Source organism: Antennarius striatus, chromosome 2, assembly GCF_040054535.1.
Source record: "Antennarius striatus isolate MH-2024 chromosome 2, ASM4005453v1, whole genome shotgun sequence".
NCBI classification, from domain to species: domain Eukaryota; kingdom Metazoa; phylum Chordata; class Actinopteri; order Lophiiformes; family Antennariidae; genus Antennarius; species Antennarius striatus.
The window spans coordinates 19,274,955-19,302,012 of record NC_090777.1 but is presented as its reverse complement, the minus strand read 5'-3'; the positions used below and the strand labels follow the sequence as shown (position 1 = coordinate 19,302,012).

The window sequence follows — 27,058 nt, the reverse complement described above, 5'->3', positions numbered from 1 at the left end:
TTTTCAAGTGATGACGTGAGCACGATTGGATGAGTCAGACCTGCGTCAGACTTGGTCGTGACTTTCCATAGTAATTTCTCTACCCTCCTTGGCGTTAACATAACCACGTGGGAACTAGATCTGCGTGCTACTTTTAAACAGCGCTGCAGATCATCCTTAAGTGACGTAAAGAATCGCAGGGAGCAGTTACCTGTACAGTAACCCAACTTGCATGCGTTGAGCTTCTGCGTCAGACTTTACGCGCCACGCGTCCTGTGTGACTGGAAGCTGTTATTTCGCATCTCATTGCGCGCAGAGATGCTGCACACAGAGACGGTGCCTGAATGAAGATAGCGAGCATCACTTTGGATTGCTACTGCCGCTCGGACAAGCACGTTATAACGCGTTGTGCACACTATATAAAGGTAAGAATGAAGCTCTGTTTCATGTTTGATGAATACATTTTTCGCCCGAATAATCTATACACTAATTTACCCTTGCTTTCAATAAAAAAAAATCTTTAAAATGACTAAATGTGGCGACAATACGCTTTCACCTCATTACCTGACATCTGGTTATTTCGCAAAAACATTTGACGTCGAGTTGCGTTCTTTGCTGGCGGTGTCTCACCGTAATTTCCACGCTCGGCTCAAATGATAAATTACGCGGCCACAGATCACCTGACTTGGTGTTGGCATCTCCGCATTGCTGTTTGACCCTAGGTTTGACCTTGCCAGGGCGTTTGAGGTTATGCCCACGTTATGGACACACGTGTAATGCGTCTGAAACATACAAACATGATGGAACTATGGCTGCGCAGGTGCCGTCTGTACCTGTCAGACTACCCGTGGCGTTTAGTATCGAGCACATCATCATTAATGAGCTGTGTCCGACTAAAGATGATATTTTCCTGTCACCATTTTCCTGACATGAATCTGATCGTGATGACTACCTGATCAGCGCAGCAGCAGATCCCATCAGCAGAGCTTTGGCACATTTTGATCATCACATCTCAGTCATGTTAAAGCAGATCCTGTTGGGTTTTTATTTTCTGCATTAGACCCACAGGGAATATCACGTCTAGCCATTTGAGATTGTAAGAGAAGAGATAGGCGACCGGTGACGCGCAGGGATGGGGTTTCAATTTGACTGGAAGAGCCATTGCTTAGCAACCAGACCAGATAAAAGTGAGAGCATCAGAGAACCTTTGCTGTTACATCATCATCAGCACCAGCCTCTCCTTGAAGAATGACAAATATACAGTTCCACAAATTTGTGGCTGTGTTAGCACCTCTTCTATTTCTTTTATAAAATTAACCATTTACTTCTCTTTGTTTGTCAGCACTCCAAAATCCAAACATTATATAGTCTTTGTATTCTTTCTCATTGTTTCCTGGACAAGGACACATTTCTTGTCACTCAGTGTGCATCGATCAGATGGGGACTGAATTCTGAGTTACTATCTGTACAGACGTCTCGCGCTGCGTCCTCTCCTGCTGTCTCTGTTATGTGCCATCTGTGAAATTCTGCATCAATCTCCAAACCTTTGCTGCACTCAATTAGAAATTCATGAGAATCCAATCGGCCATTTTATTTCAACCGGTCATTGTCATCCTAGCCCCCAAAATGTAATCAGGACAGTTTGTTACTTACTATAGCAGTTCTATTTATGAGAAAAGTAGAGCGCTGCTCCACATACCCCACACCCCATGTGGTCCACGCATCTCTACAGCGCTGCAGCTCGATCACATATTCACATTTCGTTTGCAAACATGTTCCATGTTCTGAGTGTCTATTGATGACTCAGCGTTGTGTAGTTGTAGTCTGCTTTGGAAAAGTTGGATCCTATTGTGGGATGTGCGTAGAGCTCCCAGCCTGGGAGCTGCTGCGTGTCGTGACTGTGGAGGCTTAAGGCCACTGTTGAGGAATGTGATGTGCGTGCTGCTGGTGCCGCCTCTGGTTGGGCTTAAAGTCCAGCTGACTGCAACCGTTCCTGAGAAGTCACCGTGAATAAAAGCTGAGGTCTGATTTAAGTCGACTGCCTGTGTTTTCTGATGAGAGGCCTCCTCTCCAGATCAAACCTCTCTGGCTTCTATTTTCTGCTTTTGAACTGCTGCAGTCTGAAGTCATGCGTCATCACTGCAATGCAACTAACTCGAAAAATCTGTTTTCAAACTTTTTTCAAGTATCCTCACCTGCTTGTTTGGCATTCTAATAAGATTGTCTGCATCATTCATTGTTTAGTTGACCTTTTATGTAGTTAGTTTATAGTAAATGTTAAGGGTCTCACAATGATTTCACGTGGTTTCAAATAACGTTCCACCAGATTCATTGCTTTAGTCATTTTGAGTGTTTCTTGCTTGCAGCTATAAATTTCCATTTGAGTATTAATACATTCTGCATTCACCGTATTTCCTACTGTTGTGAAGAGGAGGTGGAACAGGTGAAGCAAAGAGCAGCTCCATGAGCAGCAGTGCTATTTACTGAAATACTGAGTTTACCCAATACAGGGAGCTGATTTTACACATCCCAGCATAAATTCCTGGTTTTCATGAGTACTGCTGCATATGTGGAAGAAGCATTAAGAGTGGTTATACTTTTAGTGATGCCATTTGAGTCAACACTGGTTGGAACTGCAGACTGCTCTCATGTGTGTGTGTGTGCGTGTGTGTGTGTGTGTGTGTGTGTGTGTACGCGTGCGTACGTGTGTGTGTGTCTGACTCTTGTTTTATAGCACTGCATGCTGGCCTTCGGGAGTGTTATAATGTTACAAGAATGCAGTACTCTTTATGTCTATTTTTGGCCTGGATACTACCAGTACATAAAGCCATCTCAGGACCAGATGTATTGAAATCTTGGTGGCTCACTGTCTGTGCTAAAACTGTAATCTTTATGTGTGAAAGACAATCAGACTTCTTTCATGTCTGACCCAGCAGGTTTGAGTTTTTCCCTACACAGGAAGGTTCCCATGCGGGACGGTGGGATTGATGTGTTAATTTCAGACATGGTTTTCCTTATGGAATAAAGAGCATTAATGAGCACCAAACCACCACATGCTTTCATTAATGCACTAATAACTGTTGTATTTCTTTGTAATTGCATTAGTTTTATTGGAAACCATCAGACAGACACACTTCTGTTTATGTTGTTCACATGACCTGTGCAAATGGACTGTACTGTTAGATGAATTGTAATTCAATCTTTGGGTGTCATTCACCATTCTGAAGTGGATCAGTGAAATTCCTCACTTGTGGCTTTTAAGTGGTGTATTTTTACAGCCGTGTGAGAATACTCTATACACAGTACATCAACAATATGTTTATCTGACTAGCAAACACAAAAAACAGACAGAACATTGAACTAAGATTGATAAATATTCCTGTTTCTGTATTTTTAATTATTCCTATAAACCTTAATTCATTTTTTTCTCTATGCTTCACAGATTTAACAGAAGAGCACAACTTCCTTTGTGTGCTCCCTCCTGGTCTCACTGCGGTCCTTCTCCCTAGGCTGTCTTCCTCCCCTCCACCACCCTCAACCTGACGGAGCTCCTGTGTCGTAGCCATGCCAAAGAACACCAAGGTGACCCAGCGGGAGCACAGCAATGAACCAGTCACTGAGTCCGTGGCTGACCTGCTGTCCCTAGAGCATCCCATGGACTATAAGAGCAGTCAGATGAGCATGGGTCTGAGTCCCGGCTCCACAGCTCCAGTGAAGGCCCTGTTACCCTCACCTGACCCAGACGCTGAGGATGGCCGGCCGGCCTGGAACAACAAGCTGGAGTACATTCTTGCCCAAGTGGGCTTTTCTGTGGGCCTTGGTAACGTCTGGAGGTTTCCCTACTTGTGCCAGAAGAATGGTGGAGGTATGTAGATGGAGGTCTGCTCATATCTTGGTGCTTTCTCACAGTTCTGGCCTGTTTACATAATTGTAACTTGACCTTTTGTGTGGCTCAGTGTGCAGAACATAACACTCTTCAGATTTGAAAGTAGGCTCTTATTTGAACCACCCGTGATGAACATTTTGTCCCCCTGTGTGCTGAGTAACTGCTAATGACGAGAACTTTTATGCTGAGTCTATGCTAATCCTCAACGAATTGAGCTGCCAGACGGGTGTATTCAACTAATCAAGTAAAAAGCTAGATGTTAGGCTTTTGTTTGGGATCTGTATTGGTATTTTCCTATCTGCAGTGGATTCCACAAAACTTCTCTGTGCCAGTGAGTGATTTGCGAATGATTTGTTCCACTGGCTTACGTGTTCAGCACAAATTTATTGATGTCAAAATGCAAACAGAAAACCTTCACTTGTACAATGACAGAGAAACACTTCAGGAATAAATTGATGGTCCTGTCATCACTTTACAACATTCTGTCATTGGAAATATGTTTTTCATTGTAGATTTGTAATCAAAGTCTGACTGAACACCAGACAAAGGAAACTAGTAGACAGTTTCCAGTCTGCCCAGACATTATGATCTGTGCTGGAGAACCCTCACCCCTCTCAAATTGAAGCTGCGGTCATTTCATCTACAGCCTTCTCATTTGTTAATAATTGCATCCAATCAAATAGTTTGTCAAGTAATTGATGTTTTTTAATCAGCTCATTTTGTTACAAAATCAAAATTTCTTAAAATTTACCACAGTCATTCTGAAGAGGATATGAAACTGTTCAGGCTGTTTCAGTTGTGGATTGCCCACATGGGTTAACCTAACACAAACCCGATCCAATCACGGTACCATCGGGCAACGATGGGGAGGCCACAGGGGAAAAAAACCCCCCAACCCTGACTCCAACCCTAACCTAATCCCTAATCCTGACCCTTTTCCTGCAGTCTCTAACATGTAAGTAACACTAACCAATAACATGGGAAGTATCTGAGAGCTCACACCAAGCAGGATAGATCCTTTATTATCAAGTTATCTTTAGTTAGTAAACTATTTAACTAGGGTTCAGTTGTCTGACCGGAAAAGATCGAAGTATGTAACTAGCAGTATTACTGGCAGTACAATAGAGAATTTTTTTGGAACCACACATCCTCTAAGATATGTGCTAAATAATTCCTGCATTCAAGTGAGTCTAAATAGTAATATCTGCAGAAAAGATACTAATCCAGACTGTTTTCTTCAGACTTATAAGACACATCAAAGACAAGTGAATGCAGGCAGCAGCAGTCAGTAACTGTAACATCTAACATGAGACTGTGTCCTTGTCTCTGCTCTCCACGTCTCTCGTTCACCAATCCAGGGTTTCACCATTCGTGACATGAGCAGTGCTTTTGGCCATGTCATTTGTTTTACTGCTGAAGCAGCTGTCCGTCAGCCTGAGGCTGTCCTCTTGGGCTGTGGATGGTTATGTTACCATGGTGCCCTTCCATTTGTGACATCATCACGGGGGGATGTGAATTATTGTGTTTAAGTGCCTGCTTCTGTCTCACCCTCCATTGTCCCTCTTTCAGAGATGGTCAGCTCTGACAAAGTGTTGAGTGGAGGCTGTTAATGATGAGGCAGAGAGAAAAACAAAGTGTGAAAGAGACAAGAGGAAGTGGAGGGAGCGTTTGAGTCAGATTAACTGTATCTGCTGCAGTAATGCTTTGTTCTGTGTCGCAGGTGCATACCTGGTCCCCTACTCTATTCTCCTCCTCCTCATCGGCATTCCCTTATTCTTCCTGGAGCTGGCGGTGGGTCAGAGGATTAGGCGTGGCAGCATTGGGGTCTGGAACTATGTCTACCCACAACTAGGCGGCATCGGAATGTCCAGTCTCATGGTAAGTACCATCACGGCCTCGTTAGCCAATGAGACCAAAAACTGGAGCGCATTATGCACTAAATGTCAGTTGTGACTCGTAAGGCAGACGACTTGAAGTATTGTTCATAGAGGATTGTCTAAATAAAGCTCAAAAATATGAAAGTGCATTGCTGCCCAGCCATGTCAGTGTCAAATGGACGAACTAACCAGTAGTTATTGGGAGATTTTTCTCCAAAATATTTTCAGACTAGGAGAATGACCAACCAGGAATGACTTCAAGTGGTCTGCTGCTGTGTTCTCTCTCACCTAATGGAACCTGTCCCAGCAATACCTGTGTGGTCTTCATACTTTAGTTGTTCACCCTGTAGTCTGGTGCACCCTGAACATTAGTTGTTTTTTTTAATAAAACCATAGCAATTTTTTTGTAAACGTGAAATAGGCTTTATCTCACATGCAGTTGTTATAGACACCTCATATAAAGAAATATGATTCATCTGCCGTGATCAATCACTTATATGTGATATGAAGGTAACCCACTAGTGTAGACTCCATGCCAGAGGTAATTATTGCACACATAGTCAAGCTTTGCCATACGAAGCCAAGACCCTGAAATACTAAATCAGTTTTATGGGACTGGTTCTGTATCTACTGTGCCAATTTTCCCACTTTCCTTCCTAACACTTAACACATGTTGGACATGCCGTGTGCTGAGACAACAAACGTGTAGTGAAGCACAGACTGCTTGACTCCGTCTCCCGGTTCATTTTTCTAACACTGTTTTACAGCCAGCAGCGCACAAAGACCAAAGTCATCATGAGTATCCATCCTGAACCATCTTGTCCCCGTCCCATCAGCATCATCAGCCTAAAACGCAATCAGACACTGTCTGAGTTAGTCATTCAGTAATGTACGGCTTCCATCCTTCTCTATTAGCTCACCTGATTCATCAAATCTGGTTAAAGAGATGTGAGAGAGACCCATCCAGGGTCAGCGAGGCATGGATGCCTGGATGTGACATCAGGAGATTCAGCAGTTATAAATAGCTTTTGATGAAGGACCCCAGTCTCCAGAGCTGAGAGCAAACAGCTCAATAATTCATACACACTCTGACTTAAGATATATGCTCAGCGTCTGTGTGTGTGTTAAGCATTCTCCTAAACACGAGTGCAGACTGTTTGTCTATGTGCTGCTTGTCTCTCTGGTGTTTGTGTTTTTATTAGTTGTGTGGTGACACGGTGACTTTTTTTTTAAGAGTGATAATCTGAGCTGCTTTCTCGTACTCTCCTTCAGGTGTGCGGCTTTGTGGGCCTGTACTATAATGTGATTATCGGCTGGAGCATCTTCTATTTCTTCCAATCTTTCCAGTATCCACTGCCTTGGGCTGAGTGCCCCATCCAGAGAAATGGAAGCCAAGCCAGTGAGTGCGCAACACAATGCCCTGCACCCCCCATTTGCAGTGCATATACTGTATATACATAAAGAAATTATTATTTACATACATATTGCACGAACGAAAATACACCCAGGAGGCAATGATACTGCAAAGTCCTGCTACACGATTGGCAGTCATTCTAACAAAAGCAGATGCACACACACACACACACACACACACACACACACACAAACACACACACTGATCTGTCGTAGGGCCGTCAGGTGGTAGGACAATGTCGACAGTGTCAGCTGGTAGCTTGTGACTGAGGCACATGCAGATTTTGGCAGCATACAGAGCTATTTATTCATAGGGCAGGACTCCTGAATGCAGCTGGGATGCTGTGGAGGATTTAGTTGAGGTAAATGTAAGAATGACATTATGAGATTATGTAGTTTTGCTTTTGTTTTTTGGGGTGGGGTGGGGGGTGGTGCTGAGGAAGCAACTTCAATGACTTAGAAAAGTAAGATTTTGCCACAAAATGTAACAGATTTACAACAAAATAGCAACAAAACACAAAAGAGAAGATGCAAGATTCCTGACATGAGAGTTGGATTTAAAAATAAATCATTAAGTCACAAAAATAACTGGACAAGACAAAAAAAAAAATCAGCATAACTTCTTCGACATGACACAAACAGGAAGTCTTCAGGGACCTGAGACCAGCTGGCAGAAGCTGTTTTACTTATTATTACTACTGTTAATATCACTTGGTTTTTCCAACAAAGCTGCCTTTGCATGATCGCTTGACCTTCATAATGACTAATAGTTGATGAGACATCATTGCAACATCAATTTTGACCCTTAAATGAATCCATAAAGTCTAATTCAAATCCATCGCAATAACATTTGTTATCTCACTGTAATTAATTTTTCATGAGCTCAATAGATATAATTAAATTAAAAACAGGATATTACTTGAATCCAGACCGTATGTTTTTGTTTGCTAGATCTTACTGAGATGTTATTGTATCATTTTTGGCCAAGCATTCTAGGCATAATCCATAAAATTTGAAATAAAATTTTTATTTATACAATCACATAATAATAACAAATGTTTTCAAGAATTCCAGATCATCAAGATCACCACCGTAACATAATAGATTTTTCCTTGGGCTATGGTCTGCCATCCAAAGAGGAAGCACCAGCACATTAGTAGCATACTGTAGCAATCAGATTTTGACCTGGGAATATAGTTGACGGTAAAAGAAATGAGTGAAATAGCAGTGAAGAAAAAGTTTCTTTGAAGACATTTTGGAGCCAATTTTAAAGCTGTCTCTTCACGCAACACACAGATATCGTAGACATACATGTAAATCAACTAATCTAAATTCACATAAACTTCTGCACACTGTTTGTATTTGTTGTATAAGCATATAAGTCTTAAAAGATTTAGAGTAGTTACACATGACTGACAAATAATTTTTTTATTTTAAAATGTTTTTAAAATGTTTAAGACAACATAAAATGTTAACCATGCTCACACAGTCACATCACATGCTTTTATATTTTATTGTTAGATATTTGGCCTCATTTCAGTTAAAGAAACTGAACAAAACTGAACAAAATATGATTAAAATATGTCGCATGTTTTTTAGTCTTTGTCATTTCATACTGGGGTTTTGACATGCAGCTGTATTAATGATTGTTACATACTGTTTTTACATGCTGTCCAGAGTAACGTAAAGCGATTCTTGTCTGTTATGTTTAGAACAGTTTGAGGCAAAGAGTGTGGGTGATTTGTTCCTGGCGGCGTGTAAAGGCTTCACAGGCTATAAACAGTTATTAACTGGGGTTTCACTATGGGGCCAAGAGTTATTTTCCTCCAGTTAGGAGATAAAGGGTTCCGAAAAATTTGTGAGCTTAGCAGTAAATGAAGTCTGTTATTACTTGAGTTGAGTTGAAATTCCTGTGTTCTGTTTGAAAGTCAAGACTCGAGGCAAGACTCAACCGCAGCAATAAGGAAAAGGAACGTCTCCTGTGCTCCCTGGAAACTGAACAGGAAAGACTGAAGTAGCTCTTTTGTTATGGAGGTTATATGGATGAAATGTCTATGCTATTAGGTTGCTGCCAAACCATCCCTTTCAGTCAATGCCAGCCTTTGTATGAGCAGCAAATTGATATCACTGAAAGACAATGTTTAAAAAAAAAATTAATGCAATAAATATGGATAGAGGGTTGCAGATTAGTTCTTTAGATAAATGTATTTGCTGTTGGACTTTATAATATTCTTGAGTTTTTGAAAATGCTGAGATCGCTTTTGTAACCTTTGTCATCCCACTGGAATCTGACTTCATTAATTCAATTTAAACAGAATTGAATTGAATTAAATTGAATCGTTTCTAATGTTAGTTAACAATTTGAATGTGAGCGTAATGAGCAGAGCTCCAAATGATTACGTACACGGTGACTGAAAATCACATTTTAATTGAATTGAATGACACACACGCACGCACACACGCACGCACACACACACGCACACACACACACACACACACACACACACACACACACACACACACGCACACACATACATTATTCCCCGGAATGAAAGGTTGCTGTAATGCATCATGTAGTAATTTAGCAGCTCATGCAGGGAAAAAGACTGCAGACGTTTGGTTCTGGCTGGAAACACATGTTTTTTAAAAAATTAATTCTGCAAATATTTTATGAGGAAAGAAGTACTAAAGATTGAAGTAAAGCTTTGTGTTCACACTGACAGATTGCTTCACTTATTTTAAAGTAACTCAAAAATAAAGTTTTTCTGACTTGATAGAAAAAAGAAGAAAGAAACACTGACATCACAGGACATACCACAAGACATACACTACACTAACAGACACATGCAGCACTAACAGGACTTATATACTAAACTATAACAAAAATATAAACAGTGTAAAATTAAAATATAAACAGTATAAAATTAAAAAATAAACAGTATAAAATTTGATTAAAATATAAACAGTATAAAATTAAATTAAATCCATTCAACCGCGTGCATGGAACAATAAGTGAATAAGTGAACAATAAAAACAAAAACAATAAGTGACTGAACAATAAGTGAAGACATCGTGTGACATCGCTGTGATTATAGAAATACGGGTTCATACTTTTCATCTAATTTAAAAGGAAGACATTAAATTGTGTTTTTAGTTTTTATGTAACTGTCTCTGGCGATTTACAAAAAAATTTATCTGGTGGATAAAACCACAGAGAGACTGGTGTCCATTGCTGATGTTACATATACAGGAAGACTCTGCTGTTGCTGAACTATTTGGTCCATGTCCCTCTCTCTCCTTGATGCTGCTGTAGTGGTGGTTCCCGAGTGTGAGAAGAGCTCGGCCACCACTTACTTCTGGTACCGTCAGACTCTCAACATCACCAGCTCCATTGATGACACGGGCGGCCTGAACTGGAAGATGACCCTGTCCCTGCTGGTGGCTTGGATCTTGGTCTGCCTGGCTGTCATCAAGGGCATCCAGTCTTCTGGGAAGGTACGGAGTTTCCATGGCTTCAGGGCCGTGTTACATTACACCATCATAAAGGACTTTGTACCACTCCTGAATAAAGATGTACAAAATAAACAATTTGAACCAAAGCTTCTCTTTAGAATTTCTGTTTATGGATGATTCATCCAAATGTGAGTGTTTTGATAACACTCTCTGGTCAATGGTGCAGCGCTAAAGCCGGTCACCAGCACTAGTTTATTTTTGGATTTCATCTATAATATGGCAGAAAGCCACATGCAACATTAATGAGCTCAAAATGAATGATGCAAAGACCAATCGAGGATAGCGATAGAAAATGCGCTGTTTGGCAACAACATGAACAACATCCTGTAATCTGGGTCCAGAGAGTGAGTCATAAACCTCAGTGCGGCAGCCAGTCCACATTTCCAACAGCAAACTGCGCCGATCGCCAGGGTTTGTCACGGTGCTTTAAACACTAAAACTACTGATCTAATTATCACAGTCACAAAGTCCTACAACCTTTCCATGAAATGCTGCAAGAAGGATTTTTGGCTCATTGTTCCAAATTTCCAGGAGTTTCATACGCATTTGGCGAGATTTCACGATTTCGGTGTCAAAGAAACACAAAGCAGTTTGTGTGTGTGTGTGTGTTTCTCCCTCCTAGGTGATGTACTTCAGCTCTCTCTTCCCGTATGTGGTGCTTTTCTGTTTCCTGGTGAGAGGTTTGATGCTGAGGGGAGCGGTGGATGGCATTGCTCACATGTTCACCCCTAAGGTTAGAGACAAAATGGTGGTACACAAAAAAAAACCAGTCATAAATCAATCAATCAATCAATCAATCAATCAATCAACCTTTATTTGTATAGCACTTAATCACATCAGCAGACATTTCAAAGTGCTTTCACAGACAGAGAAACCCAACAGAACCCTCCAAGCATAGCGACATATTATTATTATTATCAACAGAGCTGTTCAGATCCATCCATAGAAAATATCATAAACTTCCACTTTGTGTTAAGTCTCGTGTTGATGTTGCCCTCTATTGGTAAATATATGTAATTACATAAGAATCAACTGAGACGTCACATACTGTAAAAAAATATTTCCTCTAGATTTTTTTCTCATGATGTATTTTATAGTCTGCTGACATCAGATGTTAAAGGGGAAGGACAGACAGAGACCTGGTATGGTGTTAGTGCTCTCTTAATAAATTCTGACTTTACTGTTAAAATGCAGCTTAAAAAATAATCTTTTTGACTTGCAAAAACCCATTAAGGATTATTAAAAGCAGCATTCAGTAAGGAGATGAGCTAAAGCAAGAAAATACATTCTTTGTGGTGCTTTTTAATGAATATTTTTCCACATTTTATTGAATATTTTTCTTATTTCTGTTCCCACAAATCACATGTGGGATGTTATTACAAACACATGTTGCATGGTCTAGAAATGTGTAATCCTGCAGAAATTTCTTTTCCATTCAGTTATCAATTCCACACTTTCCTCAAGTAGTAAATATGTATATTGAATTACAGAGACATAAAATCAAATGCAGAAAACACATGATTTCATCAGTGGTAGATAATAATATGAATATCTTCTTCAAGCCACAAGACCATCAATATTTCTTAAGGGTGAATGATGATGATGACAATAGGATGCAATTAAATCTTTGACATTTTTTCCTTATCTTTTCTCCAGCTTGAAAAGATGTTAGAGCCACAGGTATGGAGGGAAGCGGCCACACAGGTCTTCTTTGCTCTCGGTCTGGGTTTTGGCGGCGTCATCGCTTTCTCCAGCTACAACAAGCGTGACAACAACTGCCACTTTGATGCAGCGCTGGTCTCCGTCATCAACTTTGTTACCTCCATCCTGGCCACTTTAGTTGTGTTTGCTGTCCTGGGGTTCAAAGCGAACATCATGAACGAGAAGTGTGTTGTTGAGTGAGTATGTCACACAATAACACGAGCTGCCCGATTCTCCTTCTCCGTTGGTCATTTGTTAAGATTTTTCTGTTTTTTCTTTTCCCATCATCATGTGCAGAAATGCAGAGAAGATCCTGGGTTTCTTAAACTCTGGTGTGCTGAGCAGAGAGCTCATCCCTCCCCACATTAACTTCTCTCACCTGTCAGCCGAGGACTATGCAGAGATGTACGGTGTCATTAAGACGGTGAAGGAGGACGGCTTCGGTCAGCTTGGCCTGGATGCCTGTGTGCTGGAGGACGAGCTCAACAAGGTCAGACGAAGGGAGAGTTCACAATCCAAAAACAGAATAAGACTGAACATTATGAGAAGCATATTTGTCTAGGATGCAGTTTATGTTAAGAAATAATGCATAGTATGTAGTTATATATTGTACAACAAAAGGAGATTTGAAATACCAACTTGAGCAAAGTATTGTTTTCTGTCGCAAAAGTAAATTAATGAAGCAATAAATTTGATAATTTAATTGCTTTAGTCAATATTTTTAGGAAATCTTAAAAGGTCTAATAACTTAAATGTGGTAATGTGATGCTCTGTAAGATAAAATAAGCAGCAGACAGCATTTAAAGTTCTTTGAAATTGCAAATAATTAGTGTTGACTTGATTAAATGAGAAAATAATTGACACATAAATCATTGCTGAAAATAATGGCTAGTTGCAGCCCCAGTTTTGTCGACCGAGTCTGTTATTATCATAAGTACAGGAGATTATTGTGCCTATGATGACTGCTACACAGATGAACACACAATACAGAACATCAGCTTCATCAGTGAAGAAATCTACTTCACAGTTTAGGTTGCTTTAGGCGACACCCCATCATCTCCACTGACACAAGTGATTCTGATTCTTGTTGTAATCTCACTGCAGTTCTTCTCATCCAGAGTCAGTCAGTCATGAAACCTCAACATTTCTTCTCATGGCTGCTAATGATGCCACCCTGTTGTCACGGGGCAATAATCCCAGTTTAGGGTCGTCATTTTCCATCATGTCCAGTTAAACTACCAGCCTTGTTTTTTATTACAGATGGTTTAGAAAAGGCATCATTAATGCTTTGCTTGTACCTTGCCTTTTATGTTGTTGACATCAGCTGCATATTTAAACAGATTGTTTAATATAATCTACAGGTTTTGGTACAAACACAGTCACCTTGACTGTCTTCTCTTTAGATAACATATTTCAGTATTGGGATTTTCCAAACAGGATCACTCTTTTGCTTTGACCCTTGTAACCCTCCATCTCATTTTCTCCATCCTCCAGGCAGTTCAGGGCACTGGCCTTGCATTCATCGCCTTTACAGAGGCCATGACACATTTTCCTGCCAGTCCATTCTGGTCTGTCATGTTCTTCTTCATGCTGATCAACTTGGGTCTTGGAAGCATGATCGGCACCATGACTGGCATTACCACACCCATACTGGATGCTTTCAAGATCCGCAAAGAGATCCTGTGTGGTGAGCTGCCTGCCTTCAATATATAAACTGTAACAAGATTTACAAAGAAATACACGGTTTTTAAATTAATTTTGTTGCATCCTCTTTTTGTGTATAGTATCACAAATTCTTCAAACAATATCGAAATCAAGAGATTAAAGAAATTAAAAGATTAAAAAATCAGGAGGAAGTCACCAAACGACTAAAATTAATGCAAATGAACCATTACCACTGTCATCCGTGAACATTTCCCTTATGCCATATCAGATAGTCATCCTCAGTGATAGTTGTTTAATAATCAAGACAACAACTCCCATGATCCAACAGTAAATTGCTCCATCATCACACTTTTTTTTTTGTTTTTGTCATTGGTTTGATTAAGAGACCCTTAGCGTTAGAAAGTACAAACAGCAGGTTTGATTACTCATTTAATCAAACCCAAATATTTTTTATTTGATGAGATTTATACTTGGCGATTGCATGATTTTCACTTCTTTTTCTCAGTGGTTTGCTGCATCATAGCCTTCCTGTTGGGTCTGCTGTTCGTGCAGCGTTCAGGGAACTACTTTGTCACCATGTTTGATGACTACTCTGCTGGCTTGCCTCTTACTGTGGTTGTAATCCTGGAGAACATCTCCGTTGCCTGGATTTATGGCACTAAGAGGTAACACAAGTTGACTGAAGTCATTTTTGGACATAATTTCAGGGATTTTGGTCCTAATAAACATTTGCCGGCTGTCTTCATTTTGGAAAGTGCTGTAATATGTGATCTGTTATAAAACTGGGACACTGTCCTCATTAAATCTGAGTAATTGTTGCCACACTTACACCATGAGCCACTATATTATTCCAGGGTGAAATATTTATGTTTGGAACGAAATTAATGAAGATTTAGACTTAAATTTTTCCCAGAAAATGAATTTTAACTACATTTGTTCAGTCTCTGGATTCTCCTGTAGTACCTTGTTGAGCTTCAGTGTGTTGCTTTTCATGAAATGTGAAGTAATCAGGAGGTTAGTGTGAACTCTTTCGCTGACATGTACATTTTCTTAATGATCAACTTGAATAACCTACAGTCATCATCAGGTTGTAATGACCTTTTGCCCGATACCTTTTGACAAAGTTTTTATCACTCTAGACTTTTCATGGTGTTTAGAACTGACTAGTAAATATTTGCATCAATTTGTGATATGGAACAGGCTGGAGAGTCAGGACGAACACTAAACAATCTGGCAGAGAGCAGAAGGCTGAGCTGGCTTTTGAAGGGTGGCGACAGATTGGGGAATGGCTGCAGGTGTGAGGAGGAAAGCAGGTGCAGGGAATGAACCTATTGTAGATGAGGCAGGATCTGGAATGATATGACATGTTAGGAAAAGAAAACAAAGAAAAGGAAAGCTTAATTGTCCGGAGAAATGACAGCCTTTGCTTTATCTCGCCATCAGCACCATCTTGGAGAAATTCACCTCTGGTGATTCGTAGAAGAAGAATTTATATATGTGCATTAGGTATTACAGAGAAATAACTGATTTTCATTCATATTTCTGACAACCAATTAATAATTAATAATTTCAGGAAATACACCAAATAACTGAAACAAATGAGTCAATTGAAGGAAACACCCACAGTTGATGCACACAGTAACATTTGTCAACTTTACTTAAATTCCTCGCCACTTAACTTCATTTTGTTTGCAGGTTCATGCAGGACCTGGAGGACATGCTTGGTTTCAGGCCGTACTCCTTCTATTTCTACATGTGGCGGTACGTGTCGCCGGCGGTCCTGGTTGTTCTCATCACTGCTACTGTCATCGAGATGGCCGTCAGCCCTGCAGGATACAATGCATGGGTGGAGAATGAGGTCAGTTTTAAGTTTGTCTCATGATTACCCGTTTGTGAAAAAAGTTGGCAAGCACCACACTTTACAAATGCCTTTCTTTTCTTTCTCCTTGTTTTTTTGTTTCAAACTCTTCTGTTGCGCATGTTTTCAGGGGGCAGAGCGTTTCCATAGCTACCCACCTTGGGCTTTAGCCATGGCCTACGCCCTCATTGTGTTGGCCATGCTGCCTTTACCCTTGGTCTACATCGCCCGACGCTTCAACCTGATCTCAGACGGCTCCAACAAGCTGTCCGTCTCTTACCGTAAGGGCATGATGAAGGACATCTCCAACCTCGAAGAGCAGGATGAGCAGCGCTTCATCCTCAGCAAGAACCCCAGTGAGGCTCCTTCTCCGATGCCTGCCCACCGTGCTTACCTGGGCCCTGGCGGCACCCACGAGATGACCAACACCAACTATGGCACTAGCACCAAGACAGGCTACCAGAACATCGGCTCGCCTGAGTCTGAGCTATGATCCACTGAGCTCTTAGATCCTCCAGTCTGTTAAACCCTGGCGCTGCACAGAGAGGGAAACAGGAAGAAAGGGATGAAAAGAGGGCTTTAAGGAAAGGAATCTACTGCCTATTATTGCAGCTTTCATCACACACCTTATCCCCCAGTGCTGAATCTGTCTATCCTCCTATTTTTGCTCCATTGCTTCAGGTGTGTGTTTCTTCTCTTCTTCCCCACTGTAGGATCCAAGTTATTAACTTTTTTTCAATCCCACTTGTAATGATGGGATCACATGAGCTCAGGCGTCACCAGATACGATGACCTTTTTCCATCTGTTAGCAGATCACAAGGGCAGATATAGATGGACACGGTTGAGCGTAGAGATCCTGAGTGCTGTTACAGATGGAGTAAGGTCTTGCTGAGGTGTGTACAGCATTAAATTGGTTTACGTTACTGAACCACATGTTCACCATGTTCACCAAAAAGGTTATTCTCATTATTTCTGTGTTTAAATGTAAAGGATTGTGATTTATGGGGATAAGATGGAGGGAGACTTGTCTCACATGGCAGCATTTCATATCTTAACAACGAGATTATTACAAATACATCCATAAAAGAATGTAATTAGTGATTCTGATAATGCAAACAGTGTTATAAGCACATCTCATCTATTTATTGAGGTTATCATGCATCAGCAATAACAACCAGTCAAGGTATGGTCCTCTGAAAACTGGCTCCCCTTCTGTCCCTGCTATCCCTTCTGATGTAGAATAATATAAATATGTGTTGTGCTTTAGTCTGAGATGTCAAAGTGAATCACGTGTATATGCTGGAGTAGTGCAAAATGTGTGAACACTTTTCATGTCTTCTTTTCCACTCCATGAACACAGAAGCACAGACAGACGCTGTGACTGAAGTTAAAGAATTCCAGAGCCATAGCACAGAGCCACGCTTTTCTTTTAAACAACCTTTCTCTCTGACAAACAAGTAGTTCCCAGGAGTCTGCCAAATGCCATTCCTGTGCAGTTCCAGCTGCATCTGGCCTAGACAAAGCCTTTCCATTTTCATCAGTCATTTCAGTTTTAATCAATGCCTTAGAAGGACAGAGGTGTTTGTACACTGCAGAAGAGGAGCGGGGTGTTTTGTGAGCTTTGTTTTTGTCTGTTCACATGTAAAAAAGGCAGACCTGAGAAGAAATGTGTGCGCCCAGGCACATGTGCATGTGAAAGTGTGTGTCAATGTACTGTTCGCTGTTGAGTAAGAGCTCCTGGTGACCCTGCCTCTTTAAAAATAGCTGTGTTACCCAAGGGAAGCTGTGGCAAGGCAGCACAGAGATACAGATCCTTTCCTGATGTGGAGGAGGAAGAGGAGAGTGGACACCTCGCTTTGTCTGGTCCATATGCATGTCGCTGTTTGTTCAGCAATACTGAGATGATACATTTTATCATTCTTCGACACTAGATGATTCCATGGTACACTGAGCAAGGGGTGCTCTTCATATATCATTGTCGAGAGGATGATTTTTGGGCTAAATTGCTGTAAATTCTTCAACATTGTTTCAGAAGCACTGCAATCTACAATTTCATGTCTTATTGTGGGAAAACTGAAGCCTTTATTTAATTTTTAATGTACAAATTTGTGTGACAATGTACGTTTAGGGATTTAATGTGGGTATAATGTGATATGTGTTTGTAATATGTTGTAATACACATATTTGACCACTAGAAGTCAGTGGAGCAGCAAATAAATCACTGTCCATTTGGCTGCCCCTCCCTGAGACAACACAAGCACTTGAGACTGAACACATTTAGCGTGAAGCACAGTCAGTCACATTGTTTGGTGCCTAAGCAGCATATATGTTGTCTATTTGCCTTATATGTTTTTTTGGTTTGTTTTGGGGTTGTTGTTGGGTGTGTTTTGGGTTTTTTTGGTGGGGGGGGGTTGACAATGTAGTGCATTTGTGTGAAGATCGGACCAATATATTGTCTAATTCACTTAGAGCACTTTAATTATGTTGGCTAGAGACCCTGGAGTTGGTTTGTTCAGTACAGATTCAGCAAATGCTTTACAGAGTTTACACATCACGACAAGAATGTTAAAATATAAGTACTGAGCAATATTTGTAAGTGTAGAGAGAGAAGAGAAGGCTAAATGTCTGGTTTCTTAATTTACATTTAATTAGATTTTACTATTATTTATCCTAAAAGAAAAAATGTTGATGCATTAATTGTGACATGTGACCAGGCGTGATATATGGGACGGTTTGTATGATTCTATATTGAAGGGTTGAACTACTGTCATTAATCTCGTTACTAGTTTTTTATATCACCTTATACATTATTAAAAGTTCAAATAAAGGCTTCAAATAGACAAAGTCCACACTAAACATAATAAAAGGTATTAAAATGACTCTGTGGACGACCGTAAGAACAAAACAATAGAAAAAGAATTGGATAATTTCACACTTGTCTTCCTTGAACCACAGGCAAGATTCTAGTTCCCTTCTTAGATTTGTTGAAAAAAAATTTTTAAGACATCATTGTTGAATATGTTTCAGTTTATCATGCATAAACATACACACACAAATTTGCATGTACATATACACACCCAAAACATTTTTAGCCAGATAGCTTGCTATACAGAATGTCAGCTGAATGTACCACCTGTACTCACGGATGGGTTGGGGTTACAGTAAAGCACATTTAGGAAAGCACAAAACAGTGACAGCTTCGAAGAGTTTCAGATCGCTGTGAGCACCCTGTCCCACCAGTTGATGGGTTTAAAAACAGTTTGGGTGAACTGGATAAAATCACTTAATAAACCTGCACAATGAAATGCACTGTCATCTTTTTTAAAAATGCACCCTTTGTTTGTTTTGCACGTATACTAAAGCTACAAATTGATCTGCATACAAAGTGACGTATGTCAACCTGAGCTGCTACTGATGTGGAGGATCCTGCACACACACAGCACAATCAAGACTCCTGAGTTCATGCAACTTCACCCTCACATTTAAACGCAACACTTAATGCACAGGGTTCACTCATTTCTTTACTCTTTACACACAACTGCCACATTGAAAAGCACTATTTATTCTGCACACAGAAAAATGTCTCATCATATTGGGTCAAAAATCAAAGGAGCTATTTATGCTTATTGTAAACGAAGATGTCAGCTCCAGGGTCTCTTTCCATTTGTTGACTGTGTTGCATTATATTCTACCAATTCTAGAACTTAACTGTTAAATTACTGACATCAACTTGACGAGTATAGATTAATAGTGGAGTTAATTCTGTGAAAATAGTCTTTTTGTGACCAAACAAAAATATTTATAGTATTTAAGACAATTTATTCTGTACATATTGATGTAAATTCTTATAAAGTCCCGCTATCTATAGTAAGAATATATATATACTTGATCTGTAAATAATAATGGTATATTTTTAACTATTTTTTGATTTTTGTACTGTAGGTAATGTTACTTTGGTGTTTGTTGATTTCTGGTGTTCTCAATCAAAATAGTTGTAACTCTGTTGGAGTGTGTGCATATATAAGTGTGTGTGCATGGGTCTGGGTGTGGGTTTGTGTATGTGTGTTTAAAGTAAAAGTATATGTAGGTTTTGTTGTATAAATGTGTGTATTCTTCCGCCTCTATTTTCCTCTCTCAGTATTGTGTGCTTTTGATGGGATGCAGTAGGTTAATCCTGATCCTACATTGAACTGGAACCTTGTTGTAAGTTGTCCCCTCACTGGAAGTGCCAGTGGCTTCCAGCACAAAACAAGTAACACATTCAAATGAAATGTTTATCCATAGCAACAAGTAGGATTCTTCTTCAGTTTAAGGGAATTATAGATTGTAAAAACATGACGGGAAATTAAAATCATTGGTTTTATGAAACATATCATTTTGCGTTTGTGTAATTTATTTTGCTTCATGTGAAAATCCAAAAGGTTGAGATTTTTTTCTCAAACTAAAGTAATAAATAATGGGCTGTGCGTACGTAGGGTTCCAGTAAAGCAGGATTTGCTTTACTGCTGCCAATGACGATGATGATGTTTAAGTTTTGGCGACACAGATTCTGTGTTTTTGTCTTTGTCCTCCAGGCTGTGTCACACTTCCTCTGAAGGACTTCAAACCTTTTTATATCCTGTAAACAAAACGTTTCCCACCACAATCTTAACAGATGAGGTACCCGAAAGGGGCTGAGGTGGCTTGATGATCCAATACAGTCTCTGCATACTCACTTTAATAGGTATTCCACCTGCAGATCTTTATCTAGAATCAGCTTAATCAGCCAGGCCGCTTCCCATTTTCCCACTGCCCCACCACCTGATCCAGGAAAAGACTGTCGGAGGACATTTTTCACACTTTGAGCGGCATTTTCCTGGCTGCTTAGGATTGTGTGGGCTGAGATCCATCAGTCATATTTTCACATGGCTCTTTCAGCTGCTGTCAGCTTCCACACCAATGGCCAGATGGTTGTGTGTGAGGCCTGTACAGGCGACTAACCCGTTAGACACGACAGCTCATTACTGTTTGACCAGCTATTCTCACTGCAAATAACACTGAACTTTATCAGCATTTTCAATGGAGAATGCAACATGACACTCAGCAGGAAGAAATACTGGGATTACATGCTAAGGAGATGCAGTGTGTTTTTTTAAGCACATACATATAGATATAGAGGTACAGATAGACAGCAGTCAAAATCAACTGGTAGGTACTGGTACAGCAGGTCATTGAGAGGTAGCTGTTTCTGCTCCCTCTGTTTTTTCCTGTTGTGCATCGCTTCATTATGAGCTGTAGGGGTCAGGCATCTGACAACGTGAATGGAAGAAATAAAGGATGAGATGATTTCTGGAAACATCTTGAAGTGACCAGAAACATTAGTGTGATCAAATAGATATTAGGATGATGCTCTAAAACAGTCATGGTCATTCAGGGTGTAAATTAAATAAGTTTCAGTTATAGAACACAAAAGCCTTTATCACAATTCATTTCACAGACAATATCGTGTGCAGAAGAGCATTGAAATTATCTTGTGTTCATGTCCTGCTGGACCTCAGTGCACCTTGTCTTCCCAGTTAGATGGTTGAGGCATCTAACCGTTGATACCCACCAACGACCAGCTCCTTTAAAGAACTGTAATTTTGGCCTGAACTATACGAAAAGAGAACATTTCATATTTCACATCAAGTTTATTGAAGAATACGAAATTCCTCTGAACTGACAACCAAGATAAAGCATCCTGTTTTTACCAGAACAGGATTTACTGATCTATGAAAATGGCTGCTAATGGATAGAAAATAAAGTAAGTCATCATAGAATATCAAGATAAAATGCTCCATTGAAGAGAAGAAAATATTTTTAGATGCGGAGTAGTTTTTCGTGTAAAATCCTATCTGTAAAGTTGAGAGGTCAAAGCTAAACAGGAAGATGGGGAAAAAAATGGTAGGAAGAGAAAGGGAAAGGGTAGAGGTCAGGAGAGGTCATCAGAAAAACAGGTTAAGCAACAAATCCAGACCACAACAATTATATCTGTAAATCCATTGAAAAACCAGGGCTTAAAAAAACATGTTCACATGCAGTCCTCAAAATGAAAGTTTTTCACTCTCTGCGTGTGGTCCACAGAAAGCAAACTATCTGAGTGTTGCATTGTAAAACAGAAATATAGACACTGATAAGAGCTGCTGCTCTTAAAAACATTTAAAAAAACGTATCATGTCTACAGAATCGTTTTCAATCCATTTCTCAGCTGGGGGATATTATTATTGTCGTGTGGTGAAAAGACAAGTTCCATTTTGTCAATACTCAGATGGCTGATGAGGCTGATCTGATTGATCACACAGAGGTCGTCTTTGGTTGCTATGGTTTCAGGTATACATTACAGTTCTGAATTGAAGCTGCTTAACATTTGGTTGTGCTCACACCTGGCACATTGATGTGGAGGAAGATCTTGAAATCTTCACTTGTGAATAGATTGGCTGGATTGTGTCACCTAATGATCAAAAATGCTGCTTCTGGGACACTTTCATGCTTCACTGTAAATTTATCAAAAATAGCAACAAAAACTTGTCCTCCTTTAGAGCTGAGACCAGATCATCTATAGATCTAACGTCATGTCTAATACTGTAGTTAAAAGTCAACTGAACCAATGAAGGTATATAAGACCTGTCTGTCACCTCTGTATATTGTAGAGTATAACTTTATTTAACTTTATTTCCATCAGGGAAATTAATTTGTAGTTATTATCATTTAAAGATGTTGTCAGGTCACATCTTGAGAGTTATTTTACCTTTGAGTGATAAATCAGTAAAAAAGTAAAGTCTCCGATAATTTTACCTGAAGTGAGATGACTTAAACAGTTAAAATCATAGGTTTGGTATTATAACACTACTCTGGTTTGTGTCAACATCAGTTGGTCATGTCACTGAGTATAGGTAGATATCACCAAGTGGTTAACTACACTTGCTAATGTTGTTGGGTAATGTTGTTGGGTAATTCTTCAGTTCATTACACTAATAATTCTCACTATCTGAAAGAGTTTCTTTGTGAAGTCATGTTTCATTCAGGCCAGAACAAGTGTTCAGCAAAATCAATTACTTCTTGGAAAAGTGTAATGGATGTGAGTTTGGATTCAGTATGACATTAGTGATATCAAATTAACAGGATAAGGAAAGAATTCAGGATAAAACAGATTTTTGAGGTTAAAGTCAAAATATGTCCCAAACAAACAAAATTGGTTTTTTTTTCTTCTTTTTTTTCTTTTCAATTTTGTCTTTCTTAAAGGCCACTTTATAAAACAATGGGAGCTGACTGTTTGAGTCAACACAGGCTCACGAGCGCAACATTTGAGGATGTACTCATATCAGTGTCTAAGATAATTCACAGTTTTTCTGCCTTAAGTTGTTCTTTATGCTGTAATGTAAAAAAAAAGGTCTTTGAATTATGTTGTCTAACCTAAAATATTAAAAGTAAACAAGATATTTTTTCCACAGTGTGCAGAGAACCACACACAAACTTGTGACAGAATAAAACACAAATTTGCAAAATACATCTAAGCATGTGTATCTTTTCGTACTGAATAAGGAAATGTGGATGCTTTGGACCTATGCTTGGGCCTGCCCTGTAAAATGTGATCCATGAGTTGGAAAAGTCCTGAATCCAGTCTGGTACCCATTATATATGTGGGCTGTTTGTTTTTGCTGAAGAACAGCTAGTTCCAAATATAAATATGATTACTTTATCAAAGTCAGATAATTCTCCCTCATGCATTCAGAAGTTACTCTGAAGTCTGCAATTAGTAAACAGACAGAAATATGAAATATTTAACAACTTCACATTGTACATGACAGAAGACTTAAAGACACTACAATATGTCTGATGAATAACGGTGGCGCCTTAATGATTCCCAACCTACCTAGGGATGGCTTCATCACTAATGCATTAGCCATTTAGTGTTTGCTGGCCCAGTCATAAGGGATGATTGGACCCATTCAAGCATTCTGCTGGAGTGCAGCCCTAAACCCACTACATAATGACGGCTGAAGAGCAGTGGGCGCTGATTAGACTGCTCCTGAGAAAAACACATGTTCTTATTGATTTCACAATCATACTGTGACTTCATTATATACAAGTAATTATGGTGCTGTGGGACAGATGGGTTACAGTGTAGATTTATTGAAAAATAAATATAAGCCTGTCATGATAACATGATATGCATTTTTAAGGAAAGCAATAGTACCTAAAAAAAAATATTCAGAACATCCTATTTTTCACTCTTACTATTCTTTTTTATCATTATTCCCCTTCAAAGTGTTAAAGGAAATGACCCCATGTATCTAAGTGGGCCAGGCATTTCATGGACATGAGAGGATACAGTGACGAGCAAAACGCTCATACTAATGGCTGTGTTATTTCCTGCCTGTCTTCAGGCATAATTGTGAGGCTCTTACTGTATACAAGACACTCCTCCCATTACTCCCTCTCACATGAAGTTACTAAATGGTAGTAGAGAGCTTTAAGGGAGACAGTCGACATAACAGTTAAAAGTTTCTTAAAACTTAAGTGCTGCTTAGCTGGCTATAGATTTAAAGTAGAGATGGATACTACAGTAGAAGTGTCACCTAAATTGCATTGCTCGTCACTCTGATAGATGATGTTGTGTGCAACTTTGTTCGGAATGCGCAGATTTTCAAACTTTGTATGCACACATCAAATGATCAGCAAATGTAACACGATGAAGATTAGGGGCTTATCGTAACTTACTTAATTTTTAATTGTGTTCAGGAGGAGGAACATTGTGTTGTGTTGAATAAAGTCAGCTGGACTAGTAAAAGCTTAGATGTTTCACATCTCATCTAAGAGACTTCTTCAGTTGGTGGGGGCTCCAGATGATTATCCTAATGGGAGTTGTAGGTCATTAAGTCTCAATGAGGGTATTTAGCATAAAGCCCAGCAGACACATCATTGTCATGCTATAGTTTGGGTGGTCACTTTAGTCACAAACCCACTTGTCCTGGTGTGCAGCACAACAGGGAGTGATGTCCATTAGCAGCCAATAATATAGGAGTCTACTGAACACATAATGTTTCTGCGGCAAAGGGACATTCCCTTGAGGATAGTTTACTGAGAAATAATTCCCCCGCTCTTCACAGATCATTATGTCTATCCAGCTCATGGGGTTGGGCTTGGTTATTATTTTGGGTTTTGTCCTTATGGTCAGCAGGCTTTCCACTTTATTCACAAGCATTAAACCCCATGAGTGGTAGTGAATATTGCTTCTATCTGCTGCTCTAACACTCACAAAGCTGTAAATACACATTTGGTTTCAGTTTAAAGTATAAATTCTGATTTATCAAACCTTTGCTCTCATTCCCATTATTTCAAATCCTTTTTTCAAATGGTTATGGTAACATTAGTCTCACTGATTTTGAGAGGCTTGAAATGTTTTACAGCAGGGTGGGACATACGAGCATCACTATTGTCGTATACTTGGGAAAATATAAAGATTTGATTAACATAAAATCTTTTCTAGGAGAAAAATAAAAGCCTGAATCTTTACTCTGCTTGAAACTATCTTCTGATCCAAAAAGGGAAAAACAAATAAATAAAATAATAGATTGTCTTTTATTTTACCATATAAATGAACATGAAAATAAAATCACAAAATCTGTTCAAATCTCTCACATTTTTCTTTTCCCTGTCTGGTTGTTTTTAAAAATCACACGGAACCACAAAGTCATCCATCCATCCATCCATCCATCCATCCATCCATCCATCCATCCATCCATCCATGATCGCAATCATTGTGCATATCGGGGTCACTCACGGGTCTGCTGGAGTTGGCTATGGGTGAGAGGCTGGGTACACCCAAGATAAAACACCAGTTTATCACACAAACACACACACACACACACACGCACACGCACACGCACACACACACACACACACACACACACACACATACCTTCACACAATTTGGTGTGACCAATTCACCTCAGCTGCATGTTTATAATGAGCTTTCTATCGCTTATGTTGGCATATACTGTATAAGAAAGTCCACATACAGTAACCTGTTACTGGTCATACCCTAAATAGCTTCCTCTTAGAGCCATAAAAAAGTGAGCATTATTTATTCCACTGGGTTATATTCCACCAGGGTAGAATAGAGGTCAACATAGGGCATTTTCAACAATGTTACACAGATGAATGAAATGGTAAAATTGCTCCAGCTAAGCCTTTCTCCATGGAAACTGGGTTCAATATCGTCATGACAACCTCCAATTCAGGGGGAAAAAAGCAAGGAATAAGAAACAATAAAAGGGGACCAATGAGGGATGACAAGAAGATCCCTGACAGATTCTCTCCTCAACTTCCAGCTCCACCTCTGTGAGCTCATTTTGTTTCATGAATCACATTTTTTTACAAAATTGTCAATCACCTATCCTCTGGCCGCACCTGAATAACTATTGAAGTTATTCAAGTGTGGAGGAAAAACTCCGAGCTACTGGCATGATGACTGAAGTGTTGATAGAGTCATCAAAAAATGGCTTTGAACTAAATCAGTGAACGGATGCAGCTGCAAAAAGATAGCCTCCAAGCCCAGAGACATAAACAAAATGTGAAAATCTGAACATCTAGATTTCCACCTTCACCCAAAGACATTGATTGTTATTATGTTTGTGGTGTCGTGAACATTGGTTAATGTTTTTTTGTTTTACTTAACAAGGATAACACAGATAATTCAATATTTCTTCATATTGTATGTCCTTTGTCAACTTCTAAAACTAATTAAATTGGAGGTTTAAAAATCAAAACAGCTACAAGCAGTGATCTTGAGTTTGTGTTCTAGCTATAGCCACAGAGGAAATTGGACTCAAATATTACAAGCCTTTACTTTAAAGCATAGTTTTCCCAAATTGCCCATTCAAAACACGAGTATGGGAATCAGCAAACAGTCCAGAGGAGAAGTCCAGAGTATGTCCAAAAAACAAGCTGTCATAAGATGCAAAGCTTCAATGAGCTGACACAAAGGGACGGGAACACACACTATCAAAGCACAGGGTGAAGGTGACGACGCATGAGCAGGAACAAGGAGCAGGAGCAACGAGCAGGAGCAGGAGCAGGAGCAGGAGCAAGGAGATCTAAAATGAGCAGAGGGACTAAAAATGACGGTAAGATATTGGGCATGA

General features: G+C 39.7%; 1 protein-coding gene across 1 annotated transcript; it reads left to right on the top strand.

Moving 5' to 3' along the window:
- Nucleotides 1-220: 220 nt before the first annotated feature.
- slc6a17 (solute carrier family 6 member 17) lies at nucleotides 221-20,230 on the top strand. The gene is made up of 12 exons (XM_068341704.1): nucleotides 221-404; nucleotides 3,422-3,844; nucleotides 5,586-5,743; nucleotides 7,015-7,141; nucleotides 10,469-10,650; nucleotides 11,291-11,401; nucleotides 12,325-12,566; nucleotides 12,667-12,859; nucleotides 13,864-14,056; nucleotides 14,540-14,699; nucleotides 15,730-15,892; nucleotides 16,023-20,230. Exons 2-12 carry the CDS (start codon nucleotides 3,544-3,546, stop codon nucleotides 16,383-16,385), a joined length of 2,193 nt encoding a protein of 730 aa, XP_068197805.1. The 5' UTR covers nucleotides 221-404; nucleotides 3,422-3,543; the 3' UTR covers nucleotides 16,386-20,230.
- The last annotated feature ends 6,828 nt before the right edge of the window (nucleotides 20,231-27,058 follow it).

Bases quoted from the DNA above. Each gene is read 5' to 3' on its own strand.
- slc6a17 (XM_068341704.1), top strand. From the start codon at position 3,544: ATGCCAAAGAACACCAAGGTGACCCAGCGGGAGCACAGCAATGAACCA. The intron at 3,845-5,585 runs GTATGTAGATGG...TCTGTGTCGCAG, and splicing joins GTGCCAGAAGAATGGTGGAG to GTGCATACCTGGTCCCCTAC. The intron at 5,744-7,014 runs GTAAGTACCATC...ACTCTCCTTCAG, and splicing joins TCGGAATGTCCAGTCTCATG to GTGTGCGGCTTTGTGGGCCT.